General features: G+C 45.2%; 1 protein-coding gene across 1 annotated transcript in view; it reads right to left on the bottom strand.

Annotated features, from left to right (window-relative positions):
• Positions 1 to 4,076: 4,076 nt before the first annotated feature.
• CFAP65 (cilia and flagella associated protein 65) overlaps positions 4,077 to 27,915 on the bottom strand; it is a 50,825-nt gene continuing 26,986 nt past the window's right edge. The window contains exons 17-33 of the mRNA XM_044304232.1: positions 27,339 to 27,467; positions 26,710 to 26,935; positions 26,458 to 26,586; positions 24,477 to 24,653; positions 23,736 to 23,802; positions 22,778 to 22,888; positions 22,391 to 22,582; positions 21,053 to 21,202; positions 20,630 to 20,773; positions 18,704 to 18,820; positions 18,501 to 18,629; positions 17,501 to 17,572; positions 17,055 to 17,269; positions 13,562 to 13,696; positions 12,689 to 12,970; positions 6,317 to 6,451; positions 4,077 to 5,671 (exon numbers count right to left, since the gene is read on the bottom strand). Coding sequence (XP_044160167.1) covers positions 5,545 to 5,671; positions 6,317 to 6,451; positions 12,689 to 12,970; positions 13,562 to 13,696; positions 17,055 to 17,269; positions 17,501 to 17,572; positions 18,501 to 18,629; positions 18,704 to 18,820; positions 20,630 to 20,773; positions 21,053 to 21,202; positions 22,391 to 22,582; positions 22,778 to 22,888; positions 23,736 to 23,802; positions 24,477 to 24,653; positions 26,458 to 26,586; positions 26,710 to 26,935; positions 27,339 to 27,467 — 2,537 coding nt within the window. The 3' untranslated portion in view covers positions 4,077 to 5,544. The remainder of the gene's footprint in view (positions 5,672 to 6,316; positions 6,452 to 12,688; positions 12,971 to 13,561; positions 13,697 to 17,054; positions 17,270 to 17,500; positions 17,573 to 18,500; positions 18,630 to 18,703; positions 18,821 to 20,629; positions 20,774 to 21,052; positions 21,203 to 22,390; positions 22,583 to 22,777; positions 22,889 to 23,735; positions 23,803 to 24,476; positions 24,654 to 26,457; positions 26,587 to 26,709; positions 26,936 to 27,338; positions 27,468 to 27,915) is intronic.

The raw sequence follows: 27,915 nt of genomic DNA, 5'->3' as shown, positions 1-27,915 counted from the left end.
AGAGATAAGAAGCAGTTTTTTTGGATAGGTCTGAGCTCATAATGGTACACTGATTAGATAAGGAAGGCTCACATACATGTACAAGAGAGTACACAACCACCTATGCAGATGTAGCGGGGGATGGGGGGGGGGGGGAGTTAGTCATTTGACAGAAATCATGTGATATTACACTTTGTAGTTGTGTTGTTTCACAGGACAGCAGTTTTTTTTTTGTACAATTCCCTAACAAATTAAATTCTGCTACATCTGTACAGAAATTCCCTAATACGCTCTACAGGCGCTATCCATAACCTGTATTCTGAGAACAGGCGCTATCCATAGTAATCTGTATTCTGAGAACAGGCGCTATCCATAGTAACCTGTATTCTGAGAACAGGCGCTGTACAGGTGAAACTCAAAAAAATAGAATATCGTGCAAAGTTCATTTATTTCAGTAATGTAGCTTAAAAGGTGAAACTAATATAAGAGACTCATTACAGGCAGCGAGATATTTCATTCCTTTATTTGGTATAATTTGGATGATTACGGCTTACAGCTTATGAAACCCCAAAGTCTCAATTTTGAGGTCCCCTTTGCACAGGGGGTATGGATTAATTAGCTGACTAGGGGGTGACACTTTGAGCCTAAAATATTGAACTTTTTCACAAAATGAATTTTAAGCTGCATTAATGCAATTTCTTTTAAGTTGCATTACTGAAAAAAAATTGACTTTTGCACAATATTCGAATTTTTCAAGTTTCACCTGTATATAGTAACCTGTATTCTAGGAACAGGCACTGTCCACAGTAACCTGTATTCTGAGAACAGGCGCTGTACATAGTGACCTGTATTCTAGGAACAGGTGCTGTCCATAGTAACCTGCAGTCTGAGAAAAGGCACTGTCCATAGTAACCTGCAGTCTGAGAACAGGCACTGTCCATAGTAACCTGTATTCTGAGAACAGGCACTGTCCATATTAACCTGTATTCTGGGTACAAGCACTGTTCATAGTAACCTGTATTCTGAGAACAGGTGCTGTCCATAGTAACCTGTATTCCGGGAACAGGTGCTGTCCACAGTAACCTGTATTCTGAGAACAGGTGCTGTCCATAGTAACCTGTATTCTGGGTACAGACGCTGTTCATAGTAACCTGCAGTCTGAGAACAGGCACTGTCCATAGTAACCTGTATTCTGAGAACAGGTGCTGCCTACAGTAACCGGCATTCTGAGAACAGGCACTGTCCATATTAACCTGTATTCTGGGTACAAGCACTATTCATAGTAACCTGTATCCCGGGAACAGGTGCTGTCCATCGTGGCCAGTATTCGGGGAACGGGTGTCCATAGTAGCCTGTATTCTGAGAACAGGCACTGCTCATAGTAACCTGTATTCTAGGAACAGGCGCTGTCCATAGTAAGCTGCGTTCTGGAAACAAGCACTGTCCATAGCAGCCTGTATTCTGGGAACAGGCACTGTCCATAGTAGCCAGTATTCTGGGAACAGGCGCTGTCCATAGTAACCTGTATTTTGGGTACAGGCCCTGTCCATAGTAACCTGTATTCTGGGTACAGACGCTGTCCATAGTAACCTGTATTCTGGGTACAGACGCTGTCCATAGTAACCTGTATTCTGGGTACAGACGCTGTCCATAGTAACCTGTATTCTGGGTACAGACGCTGTCCATAGTAACCTGTATTCTGGGTACAGACGCTGTCCATAGTAACCTGTATTCTGAGAACAGGTACTGTCCATAGTAACCCGTAGACTGACTGACCTTCATTTCTTAAAGTAATGATGGCCACTCGTTTTTCTTTACTTAGCTGCTTTTTTCTTGCCATAATACAAATTCTAACAGTCTATTCAGTAGGAATATCAGCTGTGTATCCACCTGACTTCTCCTCAACGCAACTGATGGTCCCAACCCCATTTATAAGGCAAGAAATCCCACTTATTAAACCTGACAGGGCACACCTGTGAAGTGAGAACCATTTCAGGTGACTACCTCTTGAAGCTCATCAAGAGAATGCCAAGAGTGTGCAAAGCAGTAATCAAAGCAAAAGGTGGCTACTTTGAAGAACCTAGAATATGACATATCTTCAGTTGTTTCACACTTTTTTGTTATGTATATAATTCCACATGTGTTAATTCATAGTTTTGATGCCTTCAAGGAGAATCTACAATTTTCATAGTCATGGAAATAAAGAAAACTCTTTGAATGAGAAGGTGTGTCCAAACTTTTGGTCTGTACTGTACATTGGAAAAAGTCCCCTGGCAATGATCTGATACTAAGGGGTCTAGTTCATAGGGCTCTCAGTGTCTAATCTATAGGAAATCCCTATGATACTGTTTTCTTTTTTTTTCTTTTTTAAGAATTGACACATCCAACCACCCCACCCCTTTTCCCCAATTCACTAGTAATGACTTAATATAGTTTTTCATTTAAGATTTGATCACATTATTTATAATGATTTGGTTACTTTTTACTCACTACTTCCATAATCTAAAAATGATAATAACAATATAAATTAAAATTTGAAATTAATTAATAGTTATAACTAACTCTATTTAAATCCATCATGATTGAAAACAAACTATTATCCTGTCTGTTAGTCCATCTTACCGATGTTATGTACTTCATACTAATAATAACCACCACACATAGAATTCTGTTATAAGTGAAAATCTTTTATTGTAAGAGATACAAAAACATACAATTTATGTTATGTAAGATGAATTTACTTAAAGAGGACTTTTCACATTTTTTTGTTAAACTAAGTTCCTTTAGAAGCAGGGTACATTCCGCTGATGCCGCTATAACTTTTTTTTAATCAAACGAATCAAACGCCCCTCGGCCGCCCCGCTGTGCCCCACGTTCTATTTTAACGCCCTGTATGCTAATAGCATCAGTACAGGGGGGAGGAGATGCCAGCGCTTCTTAGGGGGCGTCTCCTTCTCCCTGGCTGTAGCGTGGTGCGCCATGATTGGATTGCACCACAGCCAGGGAGAAGGAGATGCCCCTTGAGAAGCGCTGGCGTCTCCTCCTCCCTGTACCGATGCTATTAGCTTACAGGGCGCAAAAACAGAACGGGGGGCACAGCGGGGCAGCCGAGGGGCCCTTGGAAAAAAGAAAAGTTATAGCAGCTATGCTGAAATACTACTTAGGGGTATTTTCAGGCGCAGATAGCGGTGCAAGGCTTACGCCAGGTCCAAAACTGTGGGCGTGGTGCGGCCGGTAGGCCCGTCTCATTCACCATTTAGGGTCCATTCACACGTCCGCAAATGGGTCCGCATCCGTTCCGCAATATTGGGAACAGGTGCGGATCCAATCATTCTCTATGGGGCCGGAAGAGTTTTGGAGAGCACACTGTGCATCTGCATTTCAAAAAAATTGAACATGTCCTATTCTTGTCCGGAATTGCAGACAAGAATAGGCAGTTGTATGGGGGGTGCCGGCCGGGTGTATTGTGGATCCGATGTGTGAATGGACCCTTAGACGTAAAAAAAGGTCTAAATGTAAGTCAGCTCAGAAGCCTCCATACTGCGCCTCTTCATAACTTTAGTGGCTCAACCGTAGTTTAGGGCTTTAAACACCGGTCTTAATAAATATGCCCCTAAAGCTACTTTCACACTTGCGTTCAGAGCGGATCCGCTCATATAATGCAGACGGTGGATCCGTTCAGAACGGATCCGTCTGCATTATATTGTAAAAAAAATTCTAAGTGTGAAAGTAGCCTGAACGGATCTGTCCAGACTTTACATTGAAAGTCAATGGGGGGACGGATCCGTTTGAAGATTGAGCTATATTGTGTCATCTTCAAACGGATCCGTCCCCATTGACTTACAGTGTAAGTCTGGACGGATCCGCACGCCTCCGCACGGCCAGGCGGACACCCGAACGCTGCAAGCAGTGTTCAGGTGTCCGCTTGCTGAGCGGAGGCTGAACGCTGCCAGACTGATGCATTCTGAGCGGATCCGCGTCCACTCAGAATGCATTAGGGCTGGACGGATGCGTTCAGGGCCGCTTGTGACCCCTTTCAAACGGAGCTCACAAGCGGACACCTGAACGCTAGTGTGAAAGTAGTTAGTTTAACAAAAAAAATTAAAAATGGTGAAAGGTCCCCTTTAATGTTTGTTACCCTTAAACTTGAAAATACTCAATACAAAATGTACTGCTAATCTACAGGAAGTCCAGGTCTTATCTATAGGGAAACCCGATAAGAGCTTCTTTCTTCTATCCCAGTGAGCAGTGAATGGCCCCCAGTGTAGTAACTGCAGAGAATCAGCAGCCTGTACTCACTCACTGCTGTACACGCCTGCTGGTTTCTGGAAAGTAATACATTCTCAGTCCAATAATGGTTGGGCACACGTCCAGATCTAGATCCGGTTAGATGGAGAAGTGGTGTAGGGTTCACAGGGCGGCTATAGGAAGGAAGCAAGGTGACGTAAAGGCTGCACAATGCAGTGTGCCACTTTATATGGAGAGTACAGGTATACGTCAGGGGTCAGCAACCTACAGCAAACAGCTGTTGTGAAACTACAACTCCCAGCATGCAAATTTACTTGGCTGTTCTTGGAACTTGCATAGAAATTAACTGAGCGGCTGTAGTCCTCCGACCGCTGGGTGCAGGGATCCCTGTATACAGTATATCTATATAAAGCTTAATCATTCTGGAACTTTCTAATATATTTTGCATTTTGTTCCCCACCTTTATCAAGATCCTTGCTTGCTGTCAGTTTCCAGAAAATGAATATGTGTACAGACCTAATACTTTATCGCAGCTGAGGGTCTACTACACATCTCTCTAATGTCCTGTGTGGTTTGTTACAATGTATCAGTGCAGGTAAAATGTATCATTCTGTAGTCCAGGTTGTTTGGGTCACAGACGATTGCCAAGACTGGATACAATTGTAACACACCATCAGCTGTTAGAATTAATTGATCTGTACAGGGTTTCAGAATGTACACATTCGTTGGCAGCAAGCAGAGATCTTGAAAGTGTTGAGGAACTGAAACGCAAAGTAGATTAGGAAGTTTCCGATTGTTTCGTTATATTGTACAATGAGTACGCTTTATTGACACAAGACCGGATGAGCCCTTTGAGATGACCGCTAGTTCCGGCAGCTGCAGTGGTCACAGGGTGCAGCGAGGCGGTTGGGTCACAAAATAATTTATGTGCATAAAACAAACTGAACACAATGCCAGTAGGACATAAAGCCACTCAGGCGGCACAGACCAGGTTAACGTAGAAAGCGTAATCCACGGATTAATAAGTATAACTCATATGGTGAGGTATGAGGTCCTTTGTACCTCAGCCATGCCTCTAGTACCTAATGCATTCATAAATTCAATCCACGTTTCAAGGGGTTCCTCTCTACGGCCGCCTCTAGAAACAAGCTATATCTAGGGTCTGTCCTATGCAGGTGCCTCTTTATACCCTCTGTGGGTACAGATGTACCTGCAAAGGACTGAGTGGTTCAGCCCCAGAAGAGAAGCGCCCCTTTAAATCTTCCTCTAATTGGTATAATTGTGTGATTGGACCATGAATTCAGGAGATTAGTTATTTCACACCGTGTGCTTATGATGGATGTCCGCAGGGAGAACAGATCCTGGAGCTTCGGGAGAACGTGGAGCACCTGGTACATCCTGTGCCTTGGAGACAGTGCAGCCCGAGGAGGTCGGTGTCATCCCCCTGTCAAACAGAGACCCGGGATGTAATATTCGTGCACAAAACCACAGACCTATTGTGTTGACACAGCTGGAAATTGTGATTGTGTCACCTGAACAGGTAGAACAGGCAGATACGACTTATGGTGAAATCTATGCTGGAAAAAGTCGCTTTCAATCTGCGACCAAAGATCTGGCAAGTTTGGATATTTTGTGACTGTCATGTCACCGTCACGTCTTGTCTTGTCTTGTGTAGTAGTGAAACTGCATCATTCACAATCACTACTGCAATGTCGCAACGTCACCTTGTGATCTTGGTGTCACACAGGGGCGTAGCTATAGGGGGTGCAGAGGTAGCAGTCGCTACCGGGCCCAGGAGGGGGCCCAAAGACCCTTGTGCTGCATAAGAAGACACACAAAGCACTGAAGGAAGGGGGGCCCAAGCCTAACTCTTGCACCAGGGCCCATGAGCCTTTAGCTACGCCCATGGCGTCACACCACCCAAGCTACCGTGTAGCCCTAGGCCAGGTCTGCTAGTCCCATTGATGTTAGTAGTGACTGTGCATGCAGGGTGACTGCTTTACCAGGATCAAAAATCGAGCCCCCGTGTTCTCTGTAGATGACCTCCCACAGATCAGCGTTACCAATCCTTTAACCTGTGCTGACATACCTGGGTGTTGTAGGTGGCAGCGCGATGACACGAGGGCGGGTTGTGAGAACGACTTCTCCGCGGTTGGCTTCCGTCATAATGTTCTGCAATGTGTTTTCCAGTATGGCCTCCACCAGCTGACTGAATATTGGTGCCCTGAAAGAGACAGCGAACATTTAGAAAATCCACCATGCTTGTGCATTCCTCATAGAATAAAAACTCTGGAGCAGCTCCTTTAGAACTCTGCATTGTGCTGTTCCTCTGTTATTCTTCCTGGAAATGTATGAATAAACTGCCAGCTGAATGTTACTGAATGTCAATGAGTGACAGCCTGACAGTGTCCAGCAAGTGGTGACAACAGACAGTCTAAGGCAGGCACCCTCAAACTGCGGCCCTCCGGCTGTTGCAAAACTACAACTCCCAGCATGCCTGAACAGCCTACAGCAAGGCATTGTGGGAGTTGTAGTCTTACAACAGCTGGAGGGCCGCAGTTTGAGGATGCCCTGGTCTAAGGCATGGGCCAGCAACCTCTGACACGCCAGCTGTTGTTAAACTACATCTCCCAGCATGCAATCTTCACTTACATGGGAGTTTCGAAAACAGCCAAGTACGTGTGCATGCTGGGCATTGTAGTTCCACCACAGCTGGAGTGCCGGAGGTTGCTAATCCCTGGTCTAGGGAGACACTGAGAAGAGGAATGAAACAATGTATTCATATATTTCTAGAAGGAATTACAGAGGAACGACACAACGCAGAGATCTAAGTAAAGATGGTCGGATGCAAGTATTTACTAGCAGCCATGTCAGGAGATCTGAGAGGCCCTCTAAATGGATTGCTGGGGCAGAATGTTTAGTAAAGTACTCAGAATGGTGTAAAAAAATTAAAAAAAATATTTTATGTACAGTAGCCATGACTTTCAGGAATATTTCCAGCCATTAAATACTTATAGGATATCCCATCACTTTATGATTGTTCAGACCTCCGGCCCACCAGCCTAATATAAATGACCACCGTGTGCCTGTCGTCTTAAATGGGTCCGTGATCCGCATCAGACAGGTTCGTCCCGCAAAAATGTAGTGCATGGACAGAAAACTCACGGAAGCACAGACCTTCCGTCTACTTCCGATCCACACCAATGGGTCCGCATCTGCGATACGGTGCACACACGGCCGGTGCCCGTATACTGCGGACTTGCTGTTTGCGGGTCACAATACGGGCATGGACATGCTACGGTCATGTGCATGAGGCCTTATGTTCAATCGGGAAAAACTAAGGTACCTGACCTCATTGTGTAGAAGGAATGACAATCCTGCCGCCCGTATTCTAATGTATATACACAGAGTGAAGATCCCTGAAGGCTGTTTGTAAAGTATCAGGATTTGGTTTCATACCGCAATGTGCCGTCTCCCAGGTGACTTATTCCAGGTGACCCTGAGGATCAATGATATAATGAGGTGGCATAAGCAAGGGCTCGCTGTGCTCGTGATAGCACATGATGTTAGCTCACTTCTTGGATTCGGAATAATCATCTGAACGCCTCCGCAATGAAACACGTGGTCAACCTCTTTTTGTTTAAAGGGTCCCCCCAATAACCTGTGCTCAGCTTTCATGGCCAGCGAAACCTCATATTTCCTGCAGCATTACCATGTAATGAATGGATGTGCTGGGGACACTTGGGCTGATAAGAGGGGAACCCTGGAGATGGTGGACCCCACTAGTAACCCACAACGCACCAATACAGCCCAAATAGTGGCGGTAATGTGCAGTCAGGAACTAAAGGCAGAAAGTCTTCCGCTTTTCAGTTTCACTTAAAAAAATAAAATAAAGACTTTTGATATGTCATAGTGACTTTTCAAAGGTTTTAATCCTGGTGGTCCGGGTGATGAGACCCCCACCGACTGCTGGAAAGAGGCGAAATAAGCGCTCAGTCTTTCTTTACTGCAGCAGACGGACTTGAGATTGGGCTCATAGAGTTTCTGCTGCATCTGTCTTCTGCAGCGAGGAGAAAGCGCTCTGCGTGACTGCTTCTTTCTCCTTGATTCAGCGATCGGTGGGGGTCTCAGCACCATGATCAAAACCTCCAGTATGTCATCATAGCAAAAGTTTTAGTTGCGTTAACTGCCAATTTAACCACCTCCGGACCGCCTAACGCAGATCTGCGGTCCGGAGGTGGCAGCTCTGCGCAGAGTCACGCATATACGCGTCATCTCGCGAGAGCCGTGATTTCCTGTGAACGTGCGCACACAGGCGCGCACGTTCACAGGAACAAAAGGTAAGCGAGTGGATCTCTAGCCTGCCTACCTAGGCTGCAGAAAAGTGTGACACATGTGGTATCGCCGTACTCAGGAGAAGTTGGGCAATGTGTTTTGGGGTGTCATTTTACATATACCCATGCTGGGTGAGATAAATATCTTGGTCAAATGCCAAGTTTATATAAAAAAATGGGAATGTCTTTTGCCAAGATATTTCTCTCACCCAGCATGGGTATATGTAAAATGACACCCCAAAACACATTCCCCAACTTCTCCTGAGTACGGCGATACCAGATGTGTGACACTTTTTTGCATCTTAGGTGGGCAAAGGGGCCCACATTCCAAAGTGCACCTTTCGGATTTCACCGGTCATTTTTTACAGATTTTGATTGCAAACTTCTTTTCACGCATCTGGGCCCCTAGAATGCCAGGGCAGTATAACTACGCCACAAGTGACCCCATTTTGGAAAGAAGACACCCCAAGGTATTTTGTGATGGGCATAGTGAGTTCATGGAAGTTTTTATTTTTTGTCACAAGTTAGTGGAATATGAGACTTTGTAAGAAAAAAAAATAAATCATAATTTTCCGCTAACTTGTGACAAAAAATAAAAAGTTCTATGAACTCACTATGCCCATCAGTGAATACCTTAGGGGGTCTACTTTCCGAAATGGGGTCATTTGTGGGGTGTTTGTACTGTCTGGCCATTGTAGAACCTCAGGAAACATGACAGGTGCTCAGAAAGTCAGAGCTGCTTCAAAAAGCAGAAATTCACATTTTTGTACCATAGTTTGTAAACGCTATAACTTTTACCCAAACCATTTTTTTTGACCCAAACATTTTTTTTTTATCAAAGACATGTAGAACAATAAATTTAGCGAAAAACTTATATATGGATGTCGTTTTTTTTGCTAAATTTTACAACTGAAAGTGAAAAATTACATTTTTTTTGCAAATAACAAAAAAAGTAAAAATGTCAGCAGCAATGAAATACCACCAAATGAAATCTCTATTAGTGAGAAGAAAAGGAGGTAAAATTTATTTGGGTGGTAAGTTGCATGACCGAGCAATAAACGGTGAAAGTAGTGTAGTGCAGAAGTGGAAAAAGTGGCCTGGTCATTAAGGGGGTTTCAGCTAGCGGGGTTGAAGTGGTTAAAGCATGCTGCAGCCGTTTATTTGATGCGTTAAGTGTCAGGTTAAACTCTGCCACATCTGTAGTCCACAAAAACAGCCGAATACAACATGTAATGAGAACTGAAACAGGGTCCAGGGCAGGCGCTTAAGCCAATGGTGCGCAATTATATGCGATTGCGATATGATGTTATAATGCCCCCTGGTGGTGAGTTGTAACAAATGGTGCATTTGACATTTTGTGATAAATGCTAAAATAAATAATAAATATTAGAATAATAATAATAATACAAATAAATAACCAAATAAATACAAACATCCAGCCATCGCCGGACTTTGCTTTATGTTTTCTCCTAAATCACCATATTCCTCACCAAAACTAGTGATAAATGATGTAAGACTGCGCGTACATTTAGGGGCTTTGTGCCACATGGAAAAGGTTATTGGTAACGATTAAAATGATTTTGTGATTTTAGTTATTACATTGGATTCTGCCCCACCACATTGGGCGTAGCTAAAGGCTCATGGGCTCTGGTGCAAGAGTTCCGTTTGGGCCCCCCTTCCCTCAGTGCTTGGTGGCCAGGGGCAGGGAAGCATATAGCCTTCGCACTGCCTGAGGCCTCCTACACACGAAGGTGTGCGCTCTGTGGCCATATTGCGGACCAGATTTGCAGATCCACAATACACTGGCCCAGTTCCGTGTGCATTCCGCATCACGGATGCGTGTGCGTCCCATGGTCGTGCTGCGGCCCGCAATGCACGAACACCGTCCGTGGGGCAGCGGATCGCGGACCCATTCACTTCAATGGGTCCGCAAATCCGGAGATGCGGAATGGTGCGTAACGGAACGGAACCCTACGGGAGCACTACGGAGTGCTTCCGTGGTGTTTCGTCCCGTACTTCCGTTCTGCAAAAAGATAGAACATGTCCTATCTGTTTGCGGAACGGCCGGATCGCGGACCCATTAAAGTGAATGGGTCCGCGATCCGCTGCCCCACGGACGGTGTTCGTGCATTGCGGGCCGCAGCACGACCATGGGACGCACACGTTCGTGTGCAGGAGGCCTGAGGCAAAAATTAAAACGGCAATCCCTAAATGCTAAATTCTGGACCTAACCCTTTCCCACCACCAGAGGTGTAACTTGACCAGCATGCATGTTCTATAATACCAGTGTCCTCTTATGCGGCACAAGGGTCTTTTGGTCCCCTCAGGCTCCTGGGTTCGGTAGTGACTGCTACCTCTGCACCCCTTATAGCTACGCCCATGTTTATGACACTTTTTCTAGATTTCTACTGGTTCCTATATAGGGAGATTTATTGTACTGGCAGCACATAAGTCAGGGACCCTGTTTCTATGTATATATTCATCTATATTAGGCCTCCTGCGGGGGCTCACAGAGTCACTTCATCTCTAGCTGCAGGCACTCCAATAACTAGTGTATGGTGCTCTGTATAAGGGCTCATGCACACGACCGTTGGATGTTTTGCGGTCCGCAAATTGTGGATCCGCAAAACACAGATACCGGCTGTGTACATTTCGCATTTTGTGTAATGAAACGGCCAGCCCCTAATAGAACAGTCCTATCCTTGTCCTTAATGCGGACAATAATATGACATATTTTATTTTTGGGCGGAACGGACATACGGATACAGAATGCACAAGGAGTCTTTTTTTTTTTTTTGCGGCCCCATTGAAGTGAATGGTTTCTGAAAAAAAATAACGGAACGGACATGGGAAAAAAAAAATACATCTGTGTGCATGAGCCCTTAAGAGATATTCTTCCTTATAAGCAAGCAAGAATTTTCCCATAAAATGATGAATAACGGAATACACTTTCAATAATTCCGCAATCCCGGCAAGGTCATGTGACTGATAGATTATTTGCAGGCTTTTCCTCTGATGTGCTCCTATTTTCGTTATGCAGCTGACCAGGAAGAAACATGAGCACATCCGGTCGGGACATCAGAGGTAAGCTCCGCAGCCAGTTGGTCGGTCACATGTCCCCAGCCGGGATCATGGAATCGGACCAGGAAGAAACATGAGCACATCCGGTCGGGACATCAGAGGTAAGCTCCGCAGCCAGTTGGTCGGTCACATGTCCCCAGCCGGGATCATGGAATCGGTGGAGCGATGCAAGTATTGCTGAATGTGTATTCTTTCCACAGGTTAGCTAAAAGACTAATTTAAGGTACAGGCATGGAGAACCCCTCTCCGTAATACGGCATCTGGTGCAGCATGGTGTAGCACTTTAATTTTTCAGATGGAATCTGACTGAAAAAAACTAAGTATGACACAGGAGACTCCGCGTGCAGATCAGTAGTGCACGGTTCCTTTAGTACAGAGCTGCACAGCCCCCATGGCTCATTTGGCCTCCATGTGTACAGAGATATTCTCACCTAGAAGCAATGCTTTCTTATACATACGGAGTCGGATGGAGCATCTTATTTTTTCTGTTGGTATCGCATCAAACCCCACAGAAAAATACTCTGTATAAAAAGGCATATGGCCTCTATGGGAGCCCAAAGGCATATGGCCTCTATGGGAGCTCAAAGGCATATGGCCTCTATGGGAGCCCAAAGGCATATGGCCTCTATGGGAGCCCAAAGGCATATGGCCTCTATGGGAGCCCAAAGGCATATGGCCTCTATGGGAGCCCAAAGGCATATGGCCTCTATGGGAGCCCAAAGGCATATGGCCTCTATGGGAGCCCAAAGGCATATGGCCTCTATGGGAGCCCAAAGGCATATGGCCTCTATGGGAGCCCAAAGGCATATGGCCTCTATGGGAGTCCAAAGGCATATGGCCTCTATGGTAGCCCAAAGGCATATGGCCTCTATGGGAGCCCTACTCTAGTTCTGCACCAAACAGGGCAGTAATGTGGAGGGGTGCCGTAACCCTATGTCATGGTGTCCGGTGCTTAGAAATATCCAATAGTCTGGAACATGGGTGTTCCCAATGATGCCGGATTATTGGATTTTCACTGTATCATTTGTTCTGTGAGTTCACTTCACCTTTTAATCTTTTCCTTCTGTTCATCTTGTGGCACCAGCATAAGTTTGGTCTCGGTCTCCTCATGTGCCACGTCTCCTGGCACTACCTGAGCGCCTCGTGGCGTCTCTTCCTCTACAGCTCTGGTACCAGACTCTAGTGGCTTCGCCCCTTGTTCTGCAGAGACAGAGATGTCTGTTGTGTCTGGGTCGGACGCGGTGCTGCGGAGCTGGGCGAAGTACGGCAGCGGCTCCTTCTGTATCTGACTCAGGGCTTCATGAAACTGCTTATCATCCAAGAGATTTCTAGAAGACACACCATGGATCATTTACAACCAGGAACTTTACAAGGGCATAAACTAAAAATAGAGTCCATTTCACATGAATCCCAGTGATTCTGTACAGGAAATATGAGCCTAGGGAATCCTTCCCCTTTAAATATTCAATTTATGTAATTACTGTAATTAGTCTATGCGCTATAATTATTCAGTATGTGCAGTGTTATGGGAAAGGTCACGGATATATAGGCCATTGGTTAGGGACTGTTGTGGAAATGCAAGTCCCAGCATGCCTTGGAAGCTGTAGACTGTGATGGCATGCTGGGACTTGTAGTTTCAGACCAGCTGCTGAGCCCCAGGTTGTAGGTGTTGACTATACGGTGAGGCTGCGTTCACATCCCATAGTGTGTTTGTGATAAAGTGCCAAAACTGTGCTAAAAACACGACTGCTACACCTGAAAGGCCTTTAAGATGGCATCAACTGTGACCTACTGGTGCCCAATAATCAAGGGGATTGGGCTCATGAAACATACAATTTCAGATAACTCAGCAGTTCTGTGGAAACAGGTGCCGGATTATTGGCGTTAGTGCTGGATTACCAGTACTTAGATGATATCACCTGATGATTGAAGTCATGACGTCCCGAGCCATTTCCTGCTGTGCTGCGCTCGGTTTCTCTCTGTATCTGTCCGGCTCTCCTGTCTCAGGCTGAAGGGTCACTGGAACGGGTTTTTCCACCTTCCTTTTGTATGGGCTATATGGTGGGCAACAGAAATGTACCTTACTCTAAAGGAATGATCACAAACGACTAAGCTAGAAGCTTAAAGAGCAACTAAACCAAACTCAGAATGAGAAAAGTATTAGGGGACGTCTATCTTTGAACATCATTTACATACAAGAATAAACTAAAATCTACAAAAATAGTTGAGGGACTTTGTAAATACATTATTTATCTTGTACTGATCCTCAGTTACATCCTGTATTATACTCCAGAGCTGCACTTACTATTCTGCTGGTGGAGTCACTGTGTACATACATTACTTATCTTGTACTGATCCTGAGTTACATCCTGTATTATACTCCAGAGCTGCACTTACTATTCTGCTGGTGGAGTCACTGTGTACATACATTACTTATCTTGTACTGATCCTGAGTTACATCCTGTATTATACTCCAGAGCTGCACTCACTATTCTGCTGGTGGAGTTACTGTGTACATACATTACATTACTTATCCTGTACTGATCCTGAGTTACATCCTTTATTATACTCCAGAGCTGCACTCACTATTCTGCTGGTGCAGTCACTGTGTACATACATTACTTATCCTGTACTGATCCTGAGTTACATCCTGTATTATACTCCAGAGCTGCACTCACTATTCTGCTGGTGGAGTCACTGTGTACATACATTACTTATCCTGTACTGATCCTGAACTAAGTCGTGTATTATACTCCAGAGCTGCACTCACTATTCTGCTGGTGGAGTTACTGTGTACATACATTACATTACTTATCCTGTACTGATCCTGAGTTACATCCTGTATTATACTCCAGAGCTGCACTCACAGTTCTGCTGGTGCAGTCACTGTGTACATACATTACTTATCCTGTACTGATCCTGAGTTACATCCTGTATTATACTCCAGAGCTGCACTCACAGTTCTGCAGGCTTCAGCATTCTGGCTAAGGGCCCCTACTGATACAGCAGGCAATTGTCAGGAAGGAAGCGTTCCTTCCTAGCAATCGGCTGCTGGTAGCAGAGGAGACTGCTGCTATTACATGCAGCGGTCTCCTCCTCAGTATGGGGACATGTGATCAGTATGCCATCACTCTTCCCCATACTGAATCATTGTTTGCCTGATTACACATCAAACAATTATTTTAAAACATGCTGAAAGACTCCAATTGGTGGCAGTATTACACTGCCAGATCATCGCTAAGGGCTTTCATACGAATGCTTGTTAGCGATGATCTTAGCGATTATCTGCAGGTGTAATAGGGCCTTAAGTCTGACTATATACATCAGATGTGCGTTGGCTTACATATTTACATACTTATGTTCGATTCGGGGGTAATTTATCGGACAGCTTTTAGCTCAGAGCCCCTTAAACATGCAGATTTTATAGAGGAATGGAGATAAGAGGCCACCAAAGAAATACAATATGGTGCAGCAGCGAAGGATCAGAAAGGTCATTTATAACCTGTCCTATTCCGGTTCGAAGCAGATGTTATTGGGACTGGTTTTTAATTTTTGTGGTCACACTATTGTTTGGTTGAGACTATAAATAACATGTCACAGAAGAAGCAATTTCATGTCATTCCGCTCATGGAAACTGTAACAGTTCTGATAGTTTGTGGAAAATCTCTTTCAGGTGAGGCGACTTTCACACTGGCGTTTTGGCTTTCTGTTTGTGAGATCCGTTCAGGGCTCTCACACGTGGTCCAAAACGGATCAGTTTTGCCCTAATGCATTCTGAATGGAAAAGAATCCGCTCAGAATGCATCCGTTTGCCTCCGTTCCGCTTTGGAGGTGGACACCAAAACGAAACTGAGCCAAACGGATCCGTCCTGACGCAATGTAAGTCAATGAGGACGGATCCGTTTTCACTGACACAATCTGGCACAATAGAAGACGGATCCGTCCCCCATTGACTTTCAATGGTGTTCAACATGGATCCGTTTTGGCTATGTTAAAGATAATACGAACGGATCCGTTCTGAACGGATGCATGCGGTTGTATTATCTGAACGGATGCGTTTGTGCAGATCCATGACGGATCCGCACCAAACGCGAGTGTGAAAGTAGTCTTAGTGAAACTTCCAGGACATAAGGCAAGTGAGAGCGGAAGCTACAAGGCAGGACAACTGCCCAGGGATTGATAGCCATCTGATTGATCTTCCCAGGAATGGCTTTTATTATTGTGATGCTGCCTGTTAAACGGACGTACACTGAATATCCTTGTGGAAAATTAGGAACAAGACTAAAACCAGTTATGACCAAGTAACGACATTTCTATTGGTTGGAATTAATTCAGTCCCAATACTTATTAATGACCATAAGAGTCTGATTGGGGGGTATATTCAACCACTGGGACCAACACAGATCCCAGGAATGTGGCTGCTTGGTCTTTGGTATCCAGTGGAAAGTTGAGCAGCCGTCCCTTATTATCCATGGGAGACCAGGCTCGGGATCGAGGGGTACCACCAGTCAATTTTCCTATCGTTTTGAATCTACAGTTCTTATGCAGACCTATGCGTCTCCATGGTAACAGACAACAAAACTGTTATAGTCTGATCGTGCAGTCATGTTCCCTTCAATCCACTCCTAACTTTATGCTTTGATGGGTTAGGAAGTAAGGAAAAGGTGGAAAGGAAAATTCTTGAAGGATCAGACTACACAGGGTCTGTTTGTTGTCTGTTACCACGGAGACCCTTAGGTCTGCACAGGAGCTGTAGAAACAAAATGGCACAACATTTTTAATTTGTTGCTTTATTTGTCATTAAGATGCATTGGGAAAATAAAAAAAACTAAACTGGCTGTGAAGGTGGACACAGGATTTATGCTTTATGGTGACCTTTCTGCCTCGGAGGAGAGTACTTTAGGGTGTGAGCCTTCCTTTAGTGAATGAACCAGGTAATTACCGCTGGCACAAGATACACTAAGACGCTCGTTCCCATATAACATAATACATGGGCAGATTCCAGTGTTTTAAGAATGGATTATCTAAAATGTCAGACAATCCGGGGCCTGAAGTTGTGGAATTTCCAGTTCCTCTAGAAGGCTCCATTCACTTCTGTGTGTTGAGTAATCCCTGGTCTTGAATGATAATTTACTGGTAGTGATATTTCCATACTGGTCATGGACAACACCTCTAATACAGTGTTTCCCAACCAGTGTGCCTCCAGCTGTTACAAAACTACAACTCCCAGCATGCCCGCACAGCCAAAGGCTGTCTGGGCATGCTGGGAGTTGTAGTTTTGCAACAGCTGGAGGCACGCTGGTTGGGAAACACTGCTCTAATAAACCCGCAGAGTGGTGCTGACATGGATCTCACACGGCGGATACACTCATCATCCGTTTGGTATCTCAGTAGTAATGACTGACTGCTCACCGCTGCTGGAAGTGGCGCGGAAAATCATTCTGGAACTGGATGAGAAAATCAGGAGTGTGATGGGATCTGCCGGTCACCGACAGGTGAAGCTGTAGTGGAACAGGGGGTTGGGGTCTCGCCCGGACTCTCTGAGCCTCTTTCATGGCCCTGCGGCTTTCCCTGTCTCGGCTTGCTGGTGGTCGGGCATATTCTCCATTCTTAATAGGTGGTAGGGTCTAGGAATTAAAAAAAGCAGATAATGCACCCCCGACATCAATAGGCTATCAACACGTACAGCTGGACACAGAATCAACAGTAAAATGCTGAATATTATAAAGATAATGCTGCCCCCTTGTGGTCATTCTCTTTGTGACATGCAACAGCAACTCTTTATGACAGTTACCTGTGTCTTACCTCTTGAATTTCCCTTTTAGATTATGTATGTTAACTACCATGGTTTAACATACCTTGTATCTCCTTATTTCTGTCAGTTGTTGCTTAGCAGGAACGATCCGGGCACCGTTGGACCCTAGCACACACTAGAACATAAGAATTTGGTGAGCACATGCCCGTCATGAAATCTGACTACACCACTACTGGACAATGCCTTATTCGGCATCATTTGCTCTTTGGGCTGTTCTTGTGTTATATATATCTTGTCTTATACTCCAATCACATCCAAAGCAGCATTCAAATTTCTATTCACTGCCAATTAGAATCTGTACTCTCATGTAATGTGTTGTGACAGATGTATTCGCTGTAAACATACGTCTTTAAAATGCTTCACAGAAGTGCACACTCGGGACAGATTCTGAACCAGTAAGACTACTTTCACACTTGCGGCAGAGTGATCCGACAAGCAGTTCCGTCGCCGAGACTGCATACCGGATCCGGCAAAACGTATGCCAACTGATGGCATTTGTAAGACTGATCAGGATCCTGATCAGTCTTAAAAATGCATGATCAGTCAGAAAATGCCGGATCTGTCTTTCCGGTGTCATCCGGCATTTATTTTTTTCACCTTTTTTTTCAGTCTGCGCAGATCCGGCATTCCGGTATTTTGAATGCCGGGGATCCGGCACTAATACATTCCTATGGAAATAAATGCCAGTCAAGTCTTCCGTTTTTTGGGCCGGAGTTAAAACCCTAGCATGCTACGGTTTTTTGTTTTGCCTGATCAGTCAAAATGACTGAACTGAAGACATCCTGAACGGATTACTCTCCATTCAGAATGCATGGGGATATGCCTGATCAGTTTTTTTCCGACATTGAGCCTCTAGGACGGAACTCAGTGCCGGAAAAGAAAAACGCTAGTGTGAAAGTACCCCAAGAGTGAAAGAAATAGGAAATCAGCAGAATACTGGAGGCAGCTTTAGGTTGGAACTTAGCAGAAGTAAGACAAGTAAAGCAAGTATCTATAAGATAGTCCACAGTATTAGTGGCATACTTATATACATGTGGACTTACCGCTGCTGCCTGGCCTCTCTTTTCGGAGGCAGGGTCAGCGATTGTGAACTCCAGTGATTGCCGCTCCCCTTCTTCTTCCCATTCTCGGAGATCTCGCTCGTATTCCACGACATCTCTCTCCGTGAATATCTGAAGGGAGATAACACATTACATATGCTCCATCCTAGAAGGTGACGGGTGCCACACAAAGCTCCGGTACGCACCTCACACACCAGCTCCAGTGTATAGAAGGAGGCCTGCTCCCCAGACTGAAGGGTGACCACCATGCTGGCGCTCTCACCTGGTCGTACTGATCCAGACAGAGGGGAGACCTGAAGAGCCTGTAATACCAAGCGAGACTTCTATAATCTCTTATCCAAGCAACAATGTCATTTTCATATGTAATGTTTAACCTCTTGCCTACCGATGAATATAACACATTAAATATATAACATATAAAACATATAACACATTAAACATGCATTAAAGGGCTTGTCCGCTCACCCAAAAAATAAGTTTTGGTGTTTCTATGGGCAGGACTGCAGCAACTCGCCTATAGGAGTCAATTTTAACTTTGAATCTGAACACCACTCTGCCCCCCAGTCTTATGACAGGCATTATCCCATGCTTTTTGCAGCAGCATCACCTTCCATCTTCCGATCACATGGGCCACTCATAGAGAATGAGTTAGATGGGTATATCTTCAAGCACAGGCTCGCTGTATCTGGCTGCATCCCTCACATTCTTGATATGGTAGTAATAGTTAGGGCCACAGTGCACTTAGCGGTACGTCCTAACCCCTTGCTTTACCTACAATTAGGCTACTTTCACATCTGCGTTTTTGCTGGATCCGTCATGATCATACAACCGTCTGCATCTGCTATGAACGGATCCGGTTGTATTATCTCTAAAATAGCCATGATGGATCCGGCACTAAAACCATTGTAAGTCAATGGGGGACAGATCCGTTATCTTTTGTGTCAGAGAAAATGAATCCGTCACCATTGACTTACACTGTGAGTTATGACGGATCAGTCTTGCTCCGCATCCCAGGACGCACTCAAAAACGCTGCTTGCAGCATTTTTGTGTGCGTCATGGGAATGCAATGAACGGAATGCATTCTGGTGACTCCGTTCCCTTCAGTTCAGTTTTGTCCCCATTGACAATGAATGGGGACAAAACTGAAGTGTTTTCCCTGGCTATGACGGATCTCAATACCGGAAAGGGAAAGCGCAGATGTGAAAAATAGCCTTATCAATGTATTTACATCATACAACTAATACACTTATAAATGCCCCCCCCCCCTCCCCTACTGAATTATAATGTTTAACTAAAGCCACTACTAGGAATTTATACAGCTACCATTGACTGCAATGAAAGCTGTAAAAATCTCTTTGCACTGAGCTCCCCGTAGTGGCGACTGAAAACGCAGAGTTGTATATGGCAACAGAAGGAGTTCTACAACTGCCGCTCCCCCTCCCTCCCCTCAGGCCCTATAAAGTTGTGTGGTCTGCATCCATATTAGGTACACCACTGTGGAGAGTCTATGGCACAGATCAGCAACCTCCGGCACTCCAGCTGTGGTGAAACTACGACTCCCAGCATGAACACTTGCTTGGCTGTTCTCAGAACTCCCAGCGAAAGTGAATGGAGCATGCTGGGAGTTGTAGTTTCTCAACAGCTGGAGTGCCGGAGGTTGCTGACCCCTGGTCTAGGGCATGCCCCTTGGAGGAATGAGGCCCTAGTTGGTATATTAATATAAATCTGCAACAGATTTGGGGAATAAATGCATTGTTTTAATTGCCGATATCCGCTATTTGAATGGCGCAGTGGTCAAGCATGCACATTACTGGCCCATTTAAACTCTATGGAACCGCTGGGGATAATGGAGCGCAGTAATCCGCTATCTTTGGCAGTCCCATAGACATTGAATTGAGCAGTCATGCGCATGCTCAAACACTGCCCATTTCTCATGAATGGTTGGGATACGACCGCTGGAACCCAACCTATCAGACACTTCTGCCCTATCCTGTGGGACAACCCTATTCCGTGTCTCATTCATCATGAGCATAGTTTCACTTTTGTCAGCATATCGTCTGTGACATCTCTTTCTGTAACCCATTAAAGGGGTTCTAGTAACTGTACCCACCTCGCTGGCACTGGGCGATGCTGCATACCAAGTGAATAGGGTGACTTCAGACTCAGAAGTGTTGTTCAGGAAGACGAGTCGGCTGCACTTGCTGAAAACTGGAATATCCCCAAAGGACAATTTCTGCTGTGTCAGGTGAGGAATCTGCATGAGAAACGAAGCGCAATATACTGCTGCATTATACCATTCGAAAAGAAGTATGTATCACCTGGGAATCACCCGTTTGTGCAACCTGGTCGGCTATGACTAAGACAATATGCAGCCTGAAATGCGTAAGCATGCTGTGTCATACACTGCGTTTTTTATGTCATGACATTTATTTCATTTCAATAAAGTGAAGTGATTTTCTTCCTTTATCCCTCATTTGCAGGAATCTTGCTTCTTGGCATTTCAGTTGTCCGCCGTGCAGATTAGTGGCCTCACCTGTCCAGGGAGTGTGAGTCGTGGCACAGCTGATACCGGCGAAAACTCTTCAAATATCGCTGTGTCCCCCAGAACACTACGATCATAACCAATCCCTTCAAAGGTGATGAAGGCAGAGTCTCCCCCTAAGATGTGAACAGGAACAGTCACCTACGTGATGGGGAAAAGAGAGACCATTACCAGGACGTAACTCCACCTCTAGTAGACAGACAGATCCTTAAAGGGAACCCGTCATCCACTTTATGTTGACCTCACTGAGGGCGGCATAAAATAGTGACCTAAATGCTGATGTCAGCGGTGTGTCACTCATGAGCTAAAAGTAAGTGGTTGCTGAGAACCAGCATCATAACCATTGCAGCCCAGTCAAATCTACTTGAGAAGAGTCCTGGTTATTCATAATCTCCTGCTCTCCCCCACCTGCTGATGATTGGCAGAAAAGGAGAAAACTCGGTAGAAGACTCAGCAGGTGGGGGGGGGGGGGGGGGAGCAGGACTTCATGAATAACCAGGACTCTTCTCAGGTGGCCGGGACTCTTTTCCAGGTCCGCAATGATTGTGATGTTGGTTCTCGGCAACCACTTACTTTTAACTTATAAATGACCGACGCTGAAATCAACTCGCCTGTCTCTACTTTATGCTTCCATTAGTATGGGCACAGGTGTAAAAACATTTAATGCAGATTTTGCTGTAAATCCAAGGGAAAATGTGAAAGTTAGTTGCCTACAGATTTGTAGTGGATTTTGCTGCAGATCTCACCATGTGCGCTGCAAAGAATGAAATCCACAGTGGAAATCCGCAGCATAAATTCACATGCTGTGGATTTGAAATCTGCACCAGAGGCCCATTTCCATATTGTAAACTCTGGGAGCTTTCTGCTCGCATTTCTGCAGTACAATATCCGCAGTGTATATACTCCCCATGTGAACATACCCTAAGTGTAGGCAATGCATAGGAAATTGATAAGCGTAGGCAATGCATAGGAAATTGATAAGCGTAGGCAATGTATAGGAAATTGATAAGCGTAGGCAATGCATAGGAAATTGATAAGCGTAGGCAATGCATAGGAAATTGATAAGCGTAGGCAATGCATAGGAAATTGATAAGCGTAGGCAATGCATAGGAAATTGATAAGCGTAGGCAATGCATAGGAAATTGATAATCGTAGGCAATGCATAGAAAATTGATAAGCGTAGGCAATGCATAGAAAATTGATAAGCGTAGGCAATGCATAGGAAATTGATAAGCGTAGGCAATGCATAGGAAATTGATAAGCGTAGGCAATGCATAGGAAATTGATAAGCGTAGGCAATGCATAGGAAAAGGTGTAGACAATGCTTACCGAATAAGTTCTTGCCTCCAGTGGAGAGAAGATCCATTCCACAAATGCAGTTGCCCCTGGCAATATTTCCCCTCGCGGGTTCAGACACTGGAATATAGGGTGGTGGTAGTTCTGTTCTTGGACTTCCCTCAGGGGTTCCAGCTGGATCTCATAGATTACGGCCACAGAGCCCCCATTGAACAGCTCATAAATCTAGAAACATATGACAAGTAAGATCAGATACAAATCAGCTGCACCTGGTAGGCAGAGGAGAACCAATTGCATAAGGTACTCACTGCCTAACTGTGTCTTCGGGTAACACCATACAAGTACAATTCTTGTTGCATACGCTGACAACCCAAATAGTGAGAATATATAAAGTGACAACCCATTCTAATAGCCTCTTACCTGTTTTGAAGGACTTGAGGTGCCAATGGCCACTGGAGTGAAGCGATGTTTTGTGGAGGTGAAATGCACGTAGCGCTGTTCCTTATGTACTGTGACCCCAATGAAGTTTAGCTGGAAAAGAAGAACCGCACATGAATGCTTTAGGTTTCAAAAGTTCACAGTCTCGGAGTATTACCTCAGGGCTCAAAGCATCCAACCTCTCAGTGCGGCAAGTGAACTTAAAGTCTCCACCTTTTGACATCATGTAATTTTTAGGTCCAACGTTCACACCACTTAGTAGCTGACAGCATACAATATTATTAAAACGTACAGTATACATCTGATGCAGGGAGCTCCCCCTAGTGGTGGCTGCAGGCAACTTTTATTTTAAATGTTATCCGTGGGGGGGGGGGACTAACTCCCTGCATTCTCGCCATTCAGCTAATTAAAGAGGCCATGGCGCTCGCACAAGCAACACAGTCTCTCCTTGAGGCCTGTGATGTCATGTTCATGGATCACATGGCATTTCTGCACCTCAGTTCCATTCAAGTGAATAAGACTGAGCTGCAATACCAAGCACAGCCTCTATAATAAGTACATCACTGTGTCTGGCAAACAATGATTCGGCACAGAGTGTTGAACTTATTGGGGGAGATTTATCAAAACTAGTGTAAAGGAAAAAAATGGTTTTGTTGCCCATAGCAACCAATCAGATTCTACTTTTTATTTTCCAAAGGGGCTCTGAAAAGTGAAAGGTGGATTCTCCAATTTCAATTGAAAATGGGGCACTGGTGGCGAAAAACTGGAAAACTCCTGTAAGGGTCAATTATACTTTTTCAGTTTCTCATAAATTCATAGACATTGACAGATATCTACTAGGTGCCTAGGAATTGTCTAGCCCTGGTAACGGAAGGCTAGTATCAAAATCAATATGGATGACCACAGAGCACATTCGCCCAGGGATAATGATACAACATACCAGAATCTCGCGGCCATGTGATACTTTTAGGAGGACGGGCAGACGATCAGTTCCGACAAAATCATGTCTGTGCACAGAAGAAAACACGAAAAAAATTCAAAAATTCAAAGTGACATTGTGTGGCGCATTGTACAGCCCTGGTAAATAACCACTTTGAATCGAATCCGAGTTCAGGAAATGTTTTTTTTACAGTAGAAATCAATTTCTGAAGTTCGCAAAGTAATAACTTTGGCTCATCGGAGCCAATACATTCTAATACTGTAAGGAGCGCTCGCTTCGTACAGTTTGAAACAAAGTTTTATGCGAATCGACTTCGGATGTTTCATCCGAAGTCGATTCACTCATCCCTAGTACTGACCCACAGAATAAACCTATCATGTCACTTAGAGCACATGATGGACGGGTATAAACTAACCCCCCCCCCCCCCCCCCTTCAACAAAAAATAGAATTGCTATTATTTTATTCCCAATTCGGCCCTAAAAAAACAACAGGAAAATAAGAAAAGTTTTTCAATACATTATATCTTTTAAAAGAACAAAATTAAACAAATGAGTAAAAAGTATTAGACTTGGCCATTTATTTATTGAAGAAAATCGTCCAACGTGTCCCAAAAGTATGTGAACTTTCAAGCACCACTGTAAAAAGCGCAGACGTGACGGATTGTAAATTCTGTCATATATGACAACACAGGTTTGGGAGCCTGTAGTCCAGTGTACAGCGTGTGTATCCGTGTTACTCACCTGTAGGTTAGCTGTACCGTTTGCTGCTGTCCTGGTTTTAGATTTCCTGCTTTGGGGCTAATGGTAAACAGCTTATTGTCCTGAATTCTCATCTGGTGAATCTCGCTGGGGTCAAACTCCCAGGTCTCAGCCCAGAATTCCAGTTCTATCTGCTGATCCGCTGGAAACAAAAAATCCCTATGGAAGAGCACAAACCTCATAGGAATCAGACCCCCCAAAAATAGATTACGATTTCATTAATCAGCAAATACAGACAAATCTCCCCACAGTGGTAGCCATAAGTAAGTGCATGGCGGGACAAGGGATTAAAGGGGTTTTCCAGGCTTTTAATATTGATGACCTATACTCAGGATAGGTCATTAATATCAGATCAGTTGGGGGTCCGACACCCGGCACCACGCCGATCATCTGTATGAACAGAAGGCTCTCCTGTCTCTCTTCCTGCTCGCTGCTGCTCTGTCTATGGGAAGCAGGAAGGGAGACAGGAGATGGCACGGCACATGCCTCCTCTTCATACAACTCATTGGCGGACCCCCGCCAGTTTGATATTGATGACCTATCCTGTGGATAGGTCGTCAATATTAAAAGCCTGGAAAAAGAGGCCAAGCAACAAGGGAATAGGGTTACTGCCACACTACATAACTTTTTGCGTGTTTCCCCGGCTGTTAAACCAGGCGCATGTCTTGTGGGGCTAAGGGTACTTTCACACTTGCGTTATTCTTTTCCGGCATAGAGTTCCGTCAAAAGGGCTCTATGCCGGAAAAGAACTGATCAGGCATATCCCAATGCATTGTGAATGGATAGAAATCCATTCAGTTTGCATCAGTATGCCTTCCGTTCAGTCACTGTCAGGCGTTTTGGCCAGACATAATACCACAGCATGCTGCGGTATTATGTTCATCCAAAATGCCGGATCAGTCACCGGAATGCCGGATCCGGCATTATTTCCCATTGACTTGCATTAGTGCCGGATCCAGCATTGCGAAATAACTGAAGGAAGCATGTGCAGACCGGGAAAACTGTCAAAAAGACCGCAAGACGAATCCGTCTATCCGCATGACGGATCCATTCTTGCAATGCATTTGTAGACGGATCCGCACCCGGATCAGTCTACAAATGCTGTCAGTTGTCACACTGATCGGCGGATCCGGCAGGCAGCTCCAACGACGGAACTGCCTGCCGGATCACCCGCTAGTGTGAAAGTATCCTAACTCAACTAAATGTATTGAAAGCTTTTCACACTTGTTCACCCTGTCGGATCCGTCCTGCCGCTATTTTGCCGTGCCACCGGACCGCCGCTCCGTCCCCATTGACTATAATGGGTACGGAGGCGGAGCTCCGGCGCAGCACGGCAGTTCACGGTGAGAGGCCGCTGGACTAAAAAGTCAGACATGCAGTACTTCTAGTCCGGCGGCATTTTGCCGTCCACTGCTGTGCTGAGCTGGAGCTCTGCCCCGTCCCCATTATAGTCAATGGGGACGGAGCTGCGGTCCGGTGCCACGGGGAAATAGCGGCAGGACGGATCCGACAGGGTGAACATCCTGTTGAATCTGTTCTGCTGCTAGTGTGAAAGTAGCCTAAGTGATCTATCGCTTCTTTCTGGAGAAAAAGTACTTTCAATCCATAACCAAATGAGCAGTTAAGTGCACCGAGGGCAGGCCCACGTCACGCTGCACCATTGCTCCTCCTGCTTCCTCTGCCTCCTGAGGATAGGCTGTTAATAGAAAAACCCTGAAATACCCCTTTAGGATTTATTAACACATTTTTTGAAAATTGCTGCAAAAGCCATGATGTGAGAATAGGTCACTAAAGAAATAAATGGGACTGTACAGGGTATATGTAATAACGGGGGCCGGACGTTTACATCCCATGCAGTCACCAGGTGTGTAAACCGCCATTGTGTGTGACCATAGAACAGTGAGGCGTACAAGGTGGGAATGCTCGGGCCATAGTTTGTCATACTACCTCACCACACACTCACCAGCTGACAGGTAATACCCCTTTATTTTCCAGTAGAAGCACGGCGACGAATGGCTCTGATCCTACAGGAGCAGCTCCGAAGTTGAAGTCCAGGAGAACCGGAGTGTTTGCAGAAGGACATCTGCGGGTGCTGTGCAGGAAGTACAAAAATGCCTTTTATCATATTGTCTGTGGGTTCAGAATGGTTCAGGTTTCATTCCTAGTAAGGAATCAGGATGCTGCTTTCCAGCCGTAATACCCCATCTGGTGATACCTGTGTCGTGTGGGCACCCTGTATATGAGCTCTCCTGATGTGGGGTCACTTTGCAGGCAGGAATTTAATCTTTCCAGGGAAAAGAGCTTCCAGAGCTGGGTCTTGCTGAGGGCACCGGCGCTACCGGCCGGACATGCTTCCACCACAGAGAAGGTTGGGTATACACCCTGTGCCGTCACAGTACATAGAAAGCGCTCCTCACTGACGGCCTCTGCAGGATCCAGAGCTGCAGACAGAGAACAGTCAGACTGACTAACATTCATGGCAGGTTACTGCATAGGAAAACATGGCTTCTTCGGAAAAAAAAAGCCATACCTGTCCACAGGATGTGTGCGGTATTGCAGCTCAGTTCCATTCACTTCAGTGAAGGAGAGCTGCAAAACCAGACACAACCCATGAAACACACGGTGCAGTCCCACGGCATGTGAAGCATGCTAGATGACAAGTTAACATAACCAGTAGAAGATTCACTTTACTCATCAATAATTCATTATTATTCATCTAATACGGAAGACTGAACAGCGCGGAGCCATCTAACGAATTTGCTGCGGTAAAGCACGGCTTCCATCTCCGCCGCTCTGCTGTGGAGGAGTTAACAAGGACTTCCTGTTACACTGAAACGAACAGACCTTTTGGAGAGAAGACGCAGTAGTTGATTGTCCAGGTGTAGGCGAGGCGGCGGGCAGGACGAGCCATGGCTCTGATCCTCAGCTTGGTACGTGCTGGCAGTCTGCCCTTCTCATGTTCAAACTCCAGAGCTGTGGAGAAAAAGAGAAGATAAGTCAGCCGTGACTGGCGGGCAACTGACACAGACTTGAGCGCGGGCCGAAATAAAATCTAAGATATTTGCATGTAGCATTGTTTTTGTCGTCAAAATGTCAGACATCACAACGGACCCCATTATAAAGGTAATGCAGTTCATCCGGCACCGTTTGGGTCCATCATATGACCTGGCACAGTATAGTGGTATGATCCATTTGAAACAGAGTCTTGTGTAAATAAAGCTTAAAGGGGTGTTCCAATCTTATTAAATAATGACATGTTGCTGGGATATGCCATCACTTTATGTAACACGTGGTCATAATAATGTGACTCGACTGTGTATAACACTGAAATAAAAGGAATCATTGTACATCTGTAATACGCAAGTGAGCGGTAAGGATGTAAAAAGAAATGCTTCAATTCACTGATCGCTAGCTGAGATGT

This window comes from Bufo gargarizans, chromosome 8 (assembly GCF_014858855.1).
Source record: "Bufo gargarizans isolate SCDJY-AF-19 chromosome 8, ASM1485885v1, whole genome shotgun sequence".
In the NCBI taxonomy this organism is placed as follows: Eukaryota; Metazoa; Chordata; class Amphibia; order Anura; family Bufonidae; genus Bufo; species Bufo gargarizans.
This window is presented reverse-complemented; position numbering and strand designations above follow the sequence as displayed.